This window comes from Coenobita brevimanus, chromosome 14 (genome assembly GCF_032717465.1).
Source record: "Coenobita brevimanus isolate Jiangsu-jjx chromosome 14, ASM3271746v2, whole genome shotgun sequence".
Lineage (NCBI taxonomy): Eukaryota > Metazoa > Arthropoda > Malacostraca > Decapoda > Coenobitidae > Coenobita > Coenobita brevimanus.
Window position 1 is genome coordinate 26,072,106 of NC_136967.1, and position 14,083 is coordinate 26,086,188.

The following is a 14,083-nucleotide window of genomic DNA, read 5'->3' on the forward strand; positions in this document are numbered from 1 at the left end:
TTCTTCCAGTAGCTCTTCTTACAACTCCTTTCTCCTTCCTTAATTTATTTACTCTTTCTTCGAATTTCATTTATCCTCTTCTTCTTGCTGTTTGCCCTCTCCTCTCCATACTCTTCCTCAGTCCTCCTCTTCCTATTCTTTCCCCCCTCTTTCTACCTTTTCATCCTCTTACTCTTTCATGCTGTAGTTCCACACCTTCCTCCTCATCCTGTCCCTCCGTCTTTTTCACTCTTTTCCTTCCCATCCTTCTCTCCTTATTCTTCCGTTCCCTTCCTCCTTTTCCTGCTTATTCCGCTTCTTTCACTTCATTCCTCCTCGTCCACTCCCTTCTTCCTTTTTCTCTCGTCTCCACATCGTCCCCTGCCTTCCTTGATTTTCACTCCATCCCTACCCTCTCCTCCACACCTCCTTCTACCCCTTATACATCTTTTCGTCCTTCTTGCTTTCCTAGTTCCTTCTCTTTCTTTCCATCCCATTTTTTCCTCGTTCACTCCTTTGCTCCTTGCTACCTTTTCCTCCTCCTCCTACCCCGTATGTTTTGTCTTCTTCCTCTCGGAGTTCCTTTTATTTATTTTATTCAATTCTTTCTCTTCCACTCCCTTCCTCCTCCTCCTGTCTCTCCCTCTCCTTCCATTCATCTCCCTCTTCTTTTCACATCCTCTCCCTTCTTCCTCTTCCTTTAATTTCCTCTCCTTTCCTCGTCTTCCACTCTTCTCCTCTCCCATCCTTCATACAGCTATCTAAATCCCTTCAACCCCTCTGTCCAGTGGTGGGCAAGTTAATGAAAAACGTTAGCTTCGTTAACTGTTAATCCGTTAGTCAACTAATTAGCTTCGTTAAAGTTAATCAGTAAATTTTTTAATTTTGCCAGAAATTATCGGAAGTTAACCGTTGATCAGTTAATCCGCTAGTTTTACATTTGAAACTCGATTTTTCTTAATAAAAGACAGCTGTTTAGGTTGCTTGACTAGCTTCCTGGAAGTAGGTGGAGTGGATTCATCACTGGATTGACTTAGGCTGGAGAAATTCCTCTTCCTACGACGATTAGATGCTGCCTTTGCAAGCCTCCTCCACCTCTGTGTAGTTGGCAGGATGTTTATTGCTGAAGTGGCTCTTAATGTTGTTGTTGCTGCTCTTGTGGGCCCTGAATTCATGCTGCTTGGGCAGGCAGACCTGACACTGGAAAATATAATTGCTGCCCTCTGTTTTCATGTACAATAAAATCTTTTCAAGATGCGGCCTGGGGTTCTCACGCAGCTCAGAGTTATCACCATCACCAGCCACAACAGTTAACTCACTTTCCTGCCTATTCATTCTGTCCTGGCCGACTACAGACAATTGAGACGTACTGGACTGAGACGCCACATCCATGAAACTGAATCTATGAGTATGATCCCTCCACAGTCCAAATTCCAAAATTCTGTTGGCTTAGAGTCGGTACTACCAACAGCGTGCTCAAACCCCGCAGTATCGATACCATGTTCGAGTATCGAGTATAAATGAGTACAGTGTCAGTACATGCATGGTGTGCATGGAATTCTTGGATAGTGAGTGATATGACAGTAGTAGAAATATTCATTATGGGAATTTATCACTATTTTATGAGCTGCTATTTTTTTTTCTCCAGCGACATGGTCGAAGTATGCTGTTATGAAACCTGTGTGAAGTTATGAACCATCTGTTATATCATATAACAGATGGTTCACAACTACAGATCTAAGTTCATATAACTTACATGAACTTAGATCTGACACACACACACACAAGTTTCGTATCGATTTCTGAATCACGATATCTCTCACCACAAACTTTGACACTATCAATTTGATTATTTAAATGTCGATTCGAAGCGTTTCATACCTAAAGTGACCTGTTTTAGGACATAATTAACGGATTGACGGATCAACGAAAATGTTAACGGAAGTTACTGCTAATTCGTTAAGTTCAATAAAAAATTAACGATTTAACTCGTTAACAAAAGCATTAGCTTCGTTAATAACGGATTAACGATTAATGCGTTAATGCCCACCACTGCCTCTGTCCCATCTTTTCACACCCTTTTCCATCTTCCTCTTTCCTCTTTCCTCTCCCTCCTCTCTTTCACGCTCTTCCTCTCCATCTTTCTTACAGCTCTCAAAATCTCTCCACCCCACTTACAGACCTGCTGACCGCCGCGCTGGGTTTAGCCGGGTGGGACGTGTGGCTTGGTCTTGAAGCTGGGACCACAGGAGACGGCAGCTTCAGGTGGCTCGACGGATCACTCCTCACCTATGCCACCTGGGCCCCGGGGGAACCTGACGGCGCCGCAACAGGGGTAGGTGAAGCGGGGGTTGGAAGTCAGGATTTTTTTTCTCTTTTATTCGTTTTTCTTCTCTGCCTTGTTTTGTTTCCTTTGCCCTTTACATGTGATTAATTTGTATATATATATATATATATATATATATATATATATATATATACGCCAGGTATCCCCGAAGGGCTAAGGCGTTGCCCCTGATTAGAGGACTTTTGGACTGGAGCTTGTAACATATATATATATATATATATATATATATATATATATATATATATATATATATATATATATATATATATATATTTTACTTTATCGATAAATATGCTTTTCATCATAGGTTTCTTTTCTCCCCCATTTTCCCTACATTAGTTTTTTCTTCCGTGTTAATTTTCTCCGACAATATTTCCCCCCTGTGTATACCAAGCCAAATCTATTTACTGTATTACTGCATGTAGTGTATTCATCTTCATCATCATTATTATTATGACTAATACTCGTACCTGCCAAATTTATTTATGTACTTTCATACTGTGGTTGGTTTGTTTGTCATGTTTAATTTGGATGGTTCACCCTTCACCCTGGCCTTGGAGGAACCTGACGAGAGAGCCACAGGGATAGGGAAAAGCAGATTTCTTTTCCCTTTAGATGGGAAGAAAGGTTATGATGATGATGATGATGGTGGTGGTGGTGGTGGTGGTGGTGGTGATCATGATGATTATTTCTTCTCATTTTCTTTTGTGTACTGAAGTGGAGATGCAGCCGTTTTTCGTGTTTCTGTGTTAGCTGAGTAGAATGGTCATGATGCTGCTGCTGCTGCTGTTGTTGCTGCTGATGATGACGATGATGTGATGATGATGATGATGCTAATGTGGAGATGGTGGCTTGTTTCGTGCTTTTATGTTTTCGATTTGGTTTATTGTTATTTGTGTAATGTACTTCATCGTTTTGGTAATTACTGTATAAATTTCTTCTAGTCGTCTTTTATGGTCTTGATTTTTGTTTTATCCCTTTATCATTTTCCCGTTCTCAGTTTCCTTTTATTATGACGTCAAATATTATTAATTGGTTATTGTACTTAGGTTATTACAATGTATTTTTTGTACAAGTTATTCGTACATTAGTGCCATATTAATTTTTTCTTCGTCACCTTATTTTTTCTTTCTATTTTTTCACCTAGTGCTTTTATTTTCTACAGCTGCACTTAGTTCATCTCTTAATATAACTGTCAAATAAGAACTGCTATTATGGAATCGGTTGTAGTGGAGAGGAGAGTGGCATGAAAAGAATATAACAGGGCATGACTTCCTCACTGCAGCTCATGAGACAGATCTGAAGTTGCACGTACACTAAAGCAGCTGACTCCCGCTGCTGAGCCTCATTAGTTTTACATTCTTATTGTTTAATGAACATGCTGCACAGTGAAATAGGTCATACACTCATTCAGGCCGTCGATCTTCTGCATTCAGTATTATTCAGTCTCACCACAAATACGGGTTGAAGAACTGCTGTTATAGTCAAGGACCGCAGTCCTTTATGGTGGATTTGTTACTATATTTTGGTTCCTAAGCTTTTGTTTTACCTGAAATTTACACACGAAGTTTTATTATATCAGGAACAGATCCTCATTGGTCCCTTAGAATAATTCCGTCCCCTCTATTTGATAAAGAAAAGTATAACGTAAATACCTGCGTGTATTTTTAAAAAAATATTTCGTATAATCTAACTAAGCATTTAAAACGCTTTCTGTGCTCCTGACTGTTTTTTTTTTTTTTTTTTTTTTTTCCCCATTGTTCACATGGGAGGTAAGAAGTCACGTCCGACTTCGTTTTCTTTTTCATCAGTATACATAGACTTTTACTTTAGCATTCACAAAGATTTAATTCGTGTTTCATTAACAATAAATAAATCCACAAAGTTCAGAGAATCACAGTCACAGGACATTGTATGCAGGTGAATATATAAAAGCAGCACTGTTTAAAAGGACACCCTACCTTCATAACACCTGCATACTGTCATCATAAGTAGCTGAGTAGCATCGTCTTAATATTTTTGTGATATGCAGGTTGTACGGGCAATACTGTGTGTAAAATCTGATGAGGAAATGTATAAGTATGTATTCTGAGGTATTTAGGCTTCTACCAATATTATTAGGCACTTTTTACCACATATCTCTCCTTGCATTTCGCTAGTACTCACACAAATAACAACTTCGGAAACAGTGTACTGCACTGTTTGATGTTAAATACAACCCACTTGCACAGATTGAAGGGGAGGAAGAATTTATTTAGACATGCAATTTTCTGTGAGTTTTCAGGGTAAACACACACACACACACACACACACACACACACACACACACAACATAATGAAAACCTTAGGACATACACATATTCTTATATTTATCCCTAGCCCAGCCTAAAAAATTAAGCCTTTTCCCCGACGCTAGAGTGTCCGCACCTAATAAAATAAAGCACATAAACATGCCCAGAAAAACTGTGTGGCCCCATTTCACTGCAGGAGACTCAGCGAAGCCTGAGTGAGAAAAATAAGTAACATAATTAGCCATAAAAAGTTTGTAATAAAGATCCCTGTCGCTATGACAGCAGTTTCTCTTAGAACCTCCTCCTCTGCATGGAGATAGGGTGCTTTCTACCCACTCCCAGCGAGCTGTGGAATGGGAAAGCACCTTAGCACCTTAACTGGATACTTATCTTAAAACAGTGGTATAGTCAAAACAATCTCCCCTCGTTTTCTGAGTAGCCTCACAAAAAAATCAGTTCAAACCTCTTTGATTTCTGAATAAAAATCTCACATCTCTCAAGTCCGAATAGATAGGTAATCCCTGCCTGTGATTAATAACAGGGTTTCAGTATGATGTCTGAATATTGTTGACATACCAAAGTTGTTCCGTCTTGACTTTAAAATTATCCTCCTCCTTGATTTCAGGGTATTGATGTACTTTGACGTCAGAAAAATGTTCCACATTGACGTCAGAATGATTCTGCACCTTGACGTTTGAATAATGTTCCACCTTGACGTCATAATAATAATCCAGCATGAAATCAGCATGATGTTTAACCTTAAAGTCAGAATGACGTTCCTCCTTGCAGTTAGAATAATATTTCACCTTGATATCAGAATAATGTTTCATCTAGTCGTCAGAATAATGTTCCACCTTGACATTAAAATAATGTTTCACGTTTTTGTCAGAATGATGCTTCGCTCTGACGTGAAATTGTTGCTCCGCTTTGACGTCAGAATGATTTTCCACCTTATCGGCAGGATAATCTCTTATCTTGAAATCAGAATAATCTTTCATCCTGGCATTAATGTTTCTCCTTGTAACCAGAATGTCATTCCACCACGTATAATAATGATCCACCTTGACATGTGGATAATGCTTCAGCTCGACTTTAGAATATTGTTCCACGTTGATGTAAAAAACAATCCAAGTTGATGTTGATATAAAACTCCACGTTGATATCATCATCAAACCTGAGTACGAAAGAATAAACTCGCCGATACGAAAATTAACCCACATTGACATCATGATAACAGCCAACATAAACATGATAATTAATCAGCCATATTGATTTTAAAAATCTGCAAAATAAAAACCCACTTATACATCAAAGTGAAAGTTCATATAGCGTCAAAATAGACCAGCCACCTTTGACATTATAACCATAAGCTAGTTTGATGTTATAATTTCTCTCTTCAGCTTGGGGACTTTTTTTTTTTTTTACTTGCATTTCCCAGTGGTGTGTGGCCAAACCAGGTTAGGATTAGATTTTTAGAACTGGAATAGCTAGTTATAACCTTCCTTAGTCCGTTCCCAACAAGGTCACTCGCTAGAGCTGAGTAGACTCGTCTGGTACCAGCAAGAATTAATTGCAAAGAGACGTCATCGTATTGAAAGTGTTATCTCCATCTGGATGTCAAAAAAAAAAAAAAAAAAATCCTTAGCTTTGACATCATATTTAAGCTCCACTCACACAAAAATTAATCAGCCACTTTGACATGAAAAATAAAACACCAATTACACGTCAGCATAACACTGCTGATCGGGTCAGGTGCGGTGTCAGGTGCGGGGAAGGGGATGGGTCCATTTTGATGTGGCAAGGGTAAACCAACTCTTCTATCGGGCCCTGCTACTGATGTCGCTGGATTGCACTGCGCAGTTGACCCTCGTGCGGTGTGACAGGGTGAGGAGCGGTCCCTTTCTCCTAAGGGGAAAAAGCCTAGGTATATAGATAGACTGAAAACACTGCAGTTTGACGCCAGAATAAAACTTCACTTAGTCGCCAAAATGAACGAGGTATATTAAAGCAGTAATAAATCCCCACCTAGATATAATCCTCCTATACTGAAATTAAAATGACTTCAGATTGACGTCATCATACAGCACTTAATCTTACATCAGCATAAAACTCTTCTCTGACATCGAAATAAATAAATACTTCATCCTGGCATCATAACAAAACTCTGCTTACACGTCAGATTAAACTACACAGCTTGACATCAAAACCAAACTCACTTTAGACGTCAAATTTAAACAAGCCTTCCTGACATCGTTTCCCAGGAGCGGTGCGTCAAGGCGTCATACCCCACAGGCCTCTGGAGCGACGTGTTCTGTGAGGCAGCCTACCCTTTCGTCTGTGAGATAGACCAAGGTGAGACAGACAAACAGACAGACAAACAGGCAGACAGACAGAGAGACGGACAAGCAGACAGACAGATTGATTCATTGATTGGCTGACTGAATGAGTTACTTATATATTGAATGACTGCTTGCAGATGAGTTATTTTTACTAATAATCTGATAACCTGAATGGCAGAAAGACTGGCTGATAGACGCAAATTCTTAAGACAGGCATACTGATAGACACATAGATCGGTTGACTGACTGGTGGATCGAAACATAGAGATATACGTGGGTAGAATCAGATGACAGCTAAATGGATGTGTGAGAGATCGATTGGTAGATGGAAATGAGATGGATAAATTGATAGATGGACATAGAGACGAGCAGGTAAAAGACTGATGACAGCATGTGGGTAGACTGATAGACGGAAATAGAGACGAACAGGTAAACAGAAGCACAGAAACAAATGGAGAGATGTAGATAGATGGCAACAGAGAGGCTTATAGAATGACTGGAATAGATGAGTAGGTAGACAGATGGTTGATTACAGATGCAGAGACGGATAGGAATACAAAGTTAAACTTAAAAGTGTGTTCTGGAACAGATGGATAAAAACAGATGAACAGATATATAACTGATAATCATGTTTTGCTCACCTCACTTTAGGGCAATCACCCGTTCATGCTTTTTAAAAGAGATTCTTCTTTGTCTCTTTAAAACCATTTCCAGTAATTCAAAACAAATTACCCTCCTCCAGCGTCGGGGAAAATGCCCTCTTTCTCACCTCCAAGACTATGCACTCTCTCCCTTCCCTTCCACTTTAACCCCTCCCATTGCCCTTTTCATCTTCCCCACCCCCACTTGCCCCATAATACCTGGCGAGGCCGTCCCATCTCCTGACCCTTGCCCTGTCCCTTCTCGTTACTCTTAGCTTCCCTCCCCCCCTTGCCGTTGAAAGGGCTACACCTCAACCAACCATCTAATCCCTCTCCCACTTACTTTCACCTTCCACCTACCCTCCCTACCACATCTAGACCCCCTGACGAGGCATTCCAATCTTATCACCTCCCCTCTACGCTTTCTTCCTCCTCGTCCATTCTCTTATGATCCTTCGCATTCCCACACCTTTCCGTCCCAGAGATCCATCATCGCCTCCTCTCCTTCCTGACGTGGCTTCCCCTCCACACTTTCTTCCTCCTTCTCATCCTTTGCTTTCCCTCACCTTTCCGTCTCAGAGAACCACCATCGCCTCCTCTCCTCTTATCTTTAAACCCCCCACCCGACCCCTTCGCCCCTACGTAGCCCTCCTACCGGACCTGCTCAGCCCCCCCCACGAGGTTTTCCAATCTCATTTCCCTCCCCCTCCTACTCCTTTCTTTTTTCTTCCCTTACTCCTTCACGTTTCCTTCAAAAAAAAAGTTTCACATTTCCCTCTTCTTTCACCCTCCCTACTCACCATCCTCTATCTTCTCATATTTCATCTTCAGTCTCCTCATTCTCGCATCAAAGTCCCCTAGCATTCCCTTCTCACAATCCCGCCACATTCCCTGTTCACAATTCCCTCTCTCCATACCCTTCCCCCCCACCGTCCTTTTTCCCCTCACATTCCCGCACACCATCCCCTCTCCTCTCATCATCCTTCCATCCTTACCATCCTCTTTCCCCTCCCCTTCTCTGCTAATCATTTCCTGACCTCGTCTTTATCATTCCCTCACTTTCGTCACCCACTCTTCTTCGCCATCGCCCTCACTATCCTTTTTCTCATCAGTTTCACTCCTCACCATCGCCCACACCATCCCCTTGCTCATCATCTTTCACATCCCACCTAACCTCGCATTTTTCTCGCCAGACCCCTTCGCTCCCACGCAGCCCTCCTACCAAGCCTGCTCTACATCCCATGAGGCCTACATCAGCTACGGAGAAGCCTGCTACCGCGCCTCAGCCACACCTAAGACTTGGCAGGTGTGTGTGTGTGTGTGTGTGTGTGTGTGTGTGTGTGTGTGTGTGTGTGTGTGTGTGTGTGTGTGTGTGTGTGTGTGTGTGTGTGTGTGTGTGTGTGTGTGTGTGTGTGTGTGTGTGTGTGTGTGTGTGTGTGTGTGTGTGTGTGTGTGTGTGTGTGTGTGTGTGTGTGTGTGTGTGTGTGTGTGTGTGTGTGTGTGTGTGTGTGTGTGTGTGTGTGTGTGTGTGTGTGTGTGTGTGTGTGTGTGTGTGTGTGTGTGTGTGTGTGTGTGTGTGTGTGTGTGTGTGTGTGTGTGTGTGTGTGTGTGTGTGTGTGTGTGTGTGTGTGTGTGTGTGTGTGTGTGTGTGTGTGTGTGTGTGTGTGTGTGTGTGTGTGTGTGTGTGTGTGTGTGTGTGTGTGTGTGTGTGTGTGTGTGTGTGTGTGTGTGTGTGTGTGTGTGTGTGTGTGTGTGTGTGTGTGTGTGTGTGTGTGTGTGTGTGTGTGTGTGTGTGTGTGTGTGTGTGTGTGTGTGTGTGTGTGTGTGTGTGTGTGTGTGTGTGTGTGTGTGTGTGTGTGTGTGTGTGTGTGTGTGTGTGTGTGTGTGTGTGTGTGTGTGTGTGTGTGTGTGTGTGTGTGTGTGTGTGTGTGTGTGTGTGTGTGTGTGTGTGTGTGTGTGTGTGTGTGTGTGTGTGTGTGTGTGTGTGTGTGTGTGTGTGTGTGTGTGTGTGTGTGTGTGTGTGTGTGTGTGTGTGTGTGTGTGTGTGTGTGTGTGTGTGTGTGTGTGTGTGTGTGTGTGTGTGTGTGTGTGTGTGTGTGTGTGTGTGTGTGTGTGTGTGTGTGTGTGTGTGTGTGTGTGTGTGTGTGTGTGTGTGTGTGTGTGTGTGTGTGTGTGTGTGTGTGTGTGTTCCTTTGCGAAATTTTTGAGAAATGACATATATAAGTTTCATGCTGTATGATTACAATAGGCAGATATTAAGAGGGACAAAGCTAAATATTCGCTGCAGATTACGATTTACTTGTATCAAGTAGTTATAGCATATACTGCACTACATTGTAAGAATCTATTGAATCACCAACGTTCATGTTCTCAGAAGTAAAGTATTGCACTGTCTACCCATTAATGCACAAAATATTTGTACCACGTATATTTTTAATTAAACAGTAACCACTCCCTATGCCTCCCTCCTCCCAGGATGCTGAAACCGAGTGTGCAGGTGAGGGTGGTCACCTAGCGTCAGTGGGTGGCCCAGGGGAAGGATCGCTTCTCTCCATACTGGCCCGGTCCAACAACATCACTCACGCCTGGATTGGCCTCAGCAACAGTCAGGTCAGTACCCGCAGACACACATGTTGATGACACTTCCACCTTCATATTTTTAAATAAATTTTTACATATGCCATCGGTCCTTGAATATTGACAATTATACATTGTTCAACATATTATGCTTTCAGAAATATTCCACTGCAAAATATACAAAAAAGACTACTATATGCCTAGTACAGATTAGACATTGATATCGCCAAGCAATTTTTCTAGTACTTAAAATTTGTTGTATGCGGCTTTCATGGATTTGGAGAAAGCATATGACAGGGTGGATAGACAAGGATTGTGGAAAGTGTTAAGAATATATGGAGTAGATGAGAAGTTGTTGAATGCTGTGAAGAGTATGTACGATGGTGCGAAGGCTGCAGTGCGTGTGGATGGTGAACTAAGTGAATTTTTCTCTTTGAAAGTTGATTTGAAACAGGGATGTGTCATGTCTCCATGATTGTTCAATATGTACATGGATGGGGTAATAAAAGAAGTACAAGGTAGGGTAGTGGATATTGGAGTGGCCCTGGTGAGAGAGGATAGTGTTTGGAAACTCCCTGTACTGTTGTTTGCAGATGATACTGTGTTGTTGAGTGAAGACGAAGGGGAGCTGCAAGGCTTGGTGGATGAGTTTGAGAGAGTGTGTAAGAAACGGAATCTAAAGGTGAATGTAGGGAAGAGTAAAGTGATGGTCTTTGAGAGAGGTGAAGTTAGTGAATGTACAGCGAGGTTGGATGGTGAGGAATTGGAAAATGTGAGTACGTTTAAGTACCTGGGTAGTGTGATGAGTAAGGATGGAGGTTGGAGGGTGAAGTGCTTGAAAGGGTACAGCAGGGAAGAAAGGTTGCTGGGTCTTTGAAAGCAGTGATAAGAAACAGGGAAGTGAGCATGGAAGTGAAAAAGTTACTACATGACAGTATTGTGATACCAACTCTAACGTACGGAAGTGAAGCTTGGACATTGTTGGAAGGACACAAGTCAAGAGTGAGAGCAGTGGAAATGAGTTATTTAAGAGGAGCCTGTGGAGTCACATGGAGAGACAGGCTGACGAATGAGGATATAAAGGAGCGTTGTGGTGTTGATGTGGATGTGATAGGAAGCGTTATGAGGAACACACTGAGGTGGTTTGGCCATGTGGAGAGGATGGAGGGTGAAAGACTGACGAAGAGAGTGTATGTGAGTGAGGTGGAGGGGGGAAGAGGGAGGGGGAGGCCGAGGATGAGATGGAGGGATGGGGTGGAGAGGTATATGAGAGAGGGGGGTGTGAGTTGGGAGCAGGGCAGTGAAATGGCGGGGGACAGGGCGACTTGGAGGCGATTTGTTTGTGGCCACCCCGAACGGGATTGAGGCGTCTGGCAATAGATAGATAGAAAATTTGTTTCAGCTTTCCTTATAACATTATACATGTCAGTGCAAACGCTAAGTGAGGTCATGACTGCAGGGGCTGATTTCTGACGATATTACAAGTCAGATATGTTACAGACTATTGGTTTGATTCTCCCACACTCTGGCATCATGCTGTCTAAGCTCATGCACTCCAACAGTTAAGTTCCCAGTTCCGGTGGAGTGACGGGAAGCCACGGACATACACCCGATGGGGCCCAAGACAGCCTGACATGAGCCTCATAGACCACTCCTGCGTCAGCTTCAACGCCACGGACGGTCTCTGGTACACACAAGGCTGCGACGACTTAAGGCCAGCATTCTGCAAGACAGTTAATGGTATTCACATTGATCCGCTTAATACTTAACCAGTTAATACCGTAACCGTCTGGTACTTACACTCCAGCACTTAGCCTCTGAACCACTGAATCTGCAAGAGCTCGAAAGGTACTGACACTTTACGCATCAACCAAGCAACCCGCCTAATAAATAAGGTACTTTGATGTTATTGTTCTTAGCTCCAATCTGGCCGACTGCGAAGATCCTTCTACTACAGGTAAGCAACTGCTTCTGTGGGGCTGCCCCGCATTTAAAAAACAGTGTAGAGAACCGGCGCCTCCTTCCGATAAACAGCGCCTCACTAGTTTCACACCATTATCCTTCCCACGGTGAGGTTCGGGGAAATATGAGGAGGTTTGACTCCCATGTGGACGCCAAAAGCTGCTCTTCCGTAGTCATACACAAAGAGTAGGCTCCTCGTCAGCGCAAGGTCCTCTGGTAACCATATATCCCTCAACCACATACCCCCTAATCCACTGTTCTGATACTTAAGCTTAACCACTTAACTCCCTAGTTTTTAAAGTCCCATGATACACTGAACCCTTTATCCATTTAAATCTTCTGACACAACTTTTCTGGTACATACAGTGAGTCACTGAAATCCTTCGGGATAGCTTAGTGTGCTATGACTTGAGGTCAGTGCACTGGATGGTTTCAAGTTGTATTTAAACTTATCCCTTCCACTCCGATAGTGGGTTTTTCGTTTTACTCAGTCTACAACTAGACGATTTGTTCTGAACTGTGAAGAATCCCATATACCTGTTATTCTTTCTAAAACCAGGTGATTATGTTTAGGTGAGGGGAGACCTCGCAACATAAGAATTAGCTCCATCACGAGAGATCCGTGAAAAATGAATAAAATCATTATACTGTGGCAAGAAGGAATGAAAAAAAGATCATCATACCAAAGGGATTAACACCATGCTTGCTGTGACTTATGGTGTCAGTACAAGATTTATGAGAGACTGCACTTCCATGGTAAATCGCAGATCGACATTTTTCTTATCATCAGTAATCACCATCCATATAAAATGAGTTGTTGTACAGGTGTATTACGTTTTCCTCAAGCATCATTGTCCTTTTCCCTCTTCTTACTTTACTGCCTCCTTTTCTCTTCCTTTTTTTCTCTCTCTCTCCGGTTCGTTTATACATTCTTTTCTTCCATATCTGGTTTGTTCACTTTCTCGATCCACGCTTCTTTCAATAGTCTCAAACAGCTCCCTATTCCCATTCAGATTAATATCTCTTTATATCGTCAATTTATATATCTGTTTTCCTCTGCATCTGCGTCTCCGTCATCCCTCATCCACCACATGTAACATAAACTATTTCTCCCATTTTCCATGTAACTACCAATTACATCCCCCCCTCTTCTCCGCAAGTTTCATTCTCTTTTCCTTTTCACGCACATGCCTCCATTCCTTTCCCCCTAAAACACCCATCTACTTTCTCCCCTTCTGACGTGCTTTATCCTTAAATTTCTCTAAGCAGGAAAGAACTCGAAATACCAAAATTAAGGTCGGACTACTTAATAAGGAACATAAGATCTATATACTCTGCGAATTTATGTATCTCACATATACCCCCTTCACGTCCTTATCTCTGGCTATATCTTCTCCAAGTCTTCATATCTCTCCCATTTGATACACCCTCTCCTTCCTACCTCCTTTATTCACCTCTCTCTTCCCTCTAATTGCATACCTTTCTTGTCAATCACAGCGTTTCCTTCCTCGCCAGATAATATCCACCCTCCTCCTTTGCTCCATCTTTATTCCTTTTCTTCGTCACTTTCATTCAGTTACGTCCCTTTTCTAGTATCTGTCTCCTCAACTACCATACCAATATGATCCTGCCCACCCCACTTCAAAATACACCCTTATAATGTTTCTAATTTCCCTTAAGTGCTCTTCCTTCCTTCCTTCCTCTTTCATCCCCACGTCCTCACTTAGCCTACCTTTTTTTTTTTCCTCCTTTCAGGCAGCACTGGGTCTGTTTTGTCCGCCCCTCTGACCGGGTACTGCTACGACTCCCGCTGGGTGGACCTAGGCACCGGGTACTGCTATCTTCTCTCCACAGACTCACTCTCTTGGGGCCTCGCCAGTGCTGCGTAAGTTGGTATCGCATCCCAGCAAACGCAGACACCGACACAGGCACGGCACTGACACAGAC

At 42.6% G+C, this 14,083-nt stretch overlaps 1 protein-coding gene across 1 annotated transcript in view; it reads left to right on the plus strand.

Moving 5' to 3' along the window:
* The first annotated feature begins 1,522 nt into the window (after positions 1-1,522).
* Positions 1,523-14,083, plus strand: part of LOC145390246 (macrophage mannose receptor 1-like) — a 31,909-nt gene continuing 19,348 nt past the window's right edge. Inside the window, exons 1-7 of the mRNA XM_080265236.1 lie at positions 1,523-1,547; positions 2,160-2,314; positions 6,879-6,969; positions 8,791-8,903; positions 10,073-10,207; positions 11,737-11,914; positions 13,892-14,021. Coding sequence (XP_080121362.1) covers positions 1,523-1,547; positions 2,160-2,314; positions 6,879-6,969; positions 8,791-8,903; positions 10,073-10,207; positions 11,737-11,914; positions 13,892-14,021 — 827 coding nt within the window. The remainder of the gene's footprint in view (positions 1,548-2,159; positions 2,315-6,878; positions 6,970-8,790; positions 8,904-10,072; positions 10,208-11,736; positions 11,915-13,891; positions 14,022-14,083) is intronic.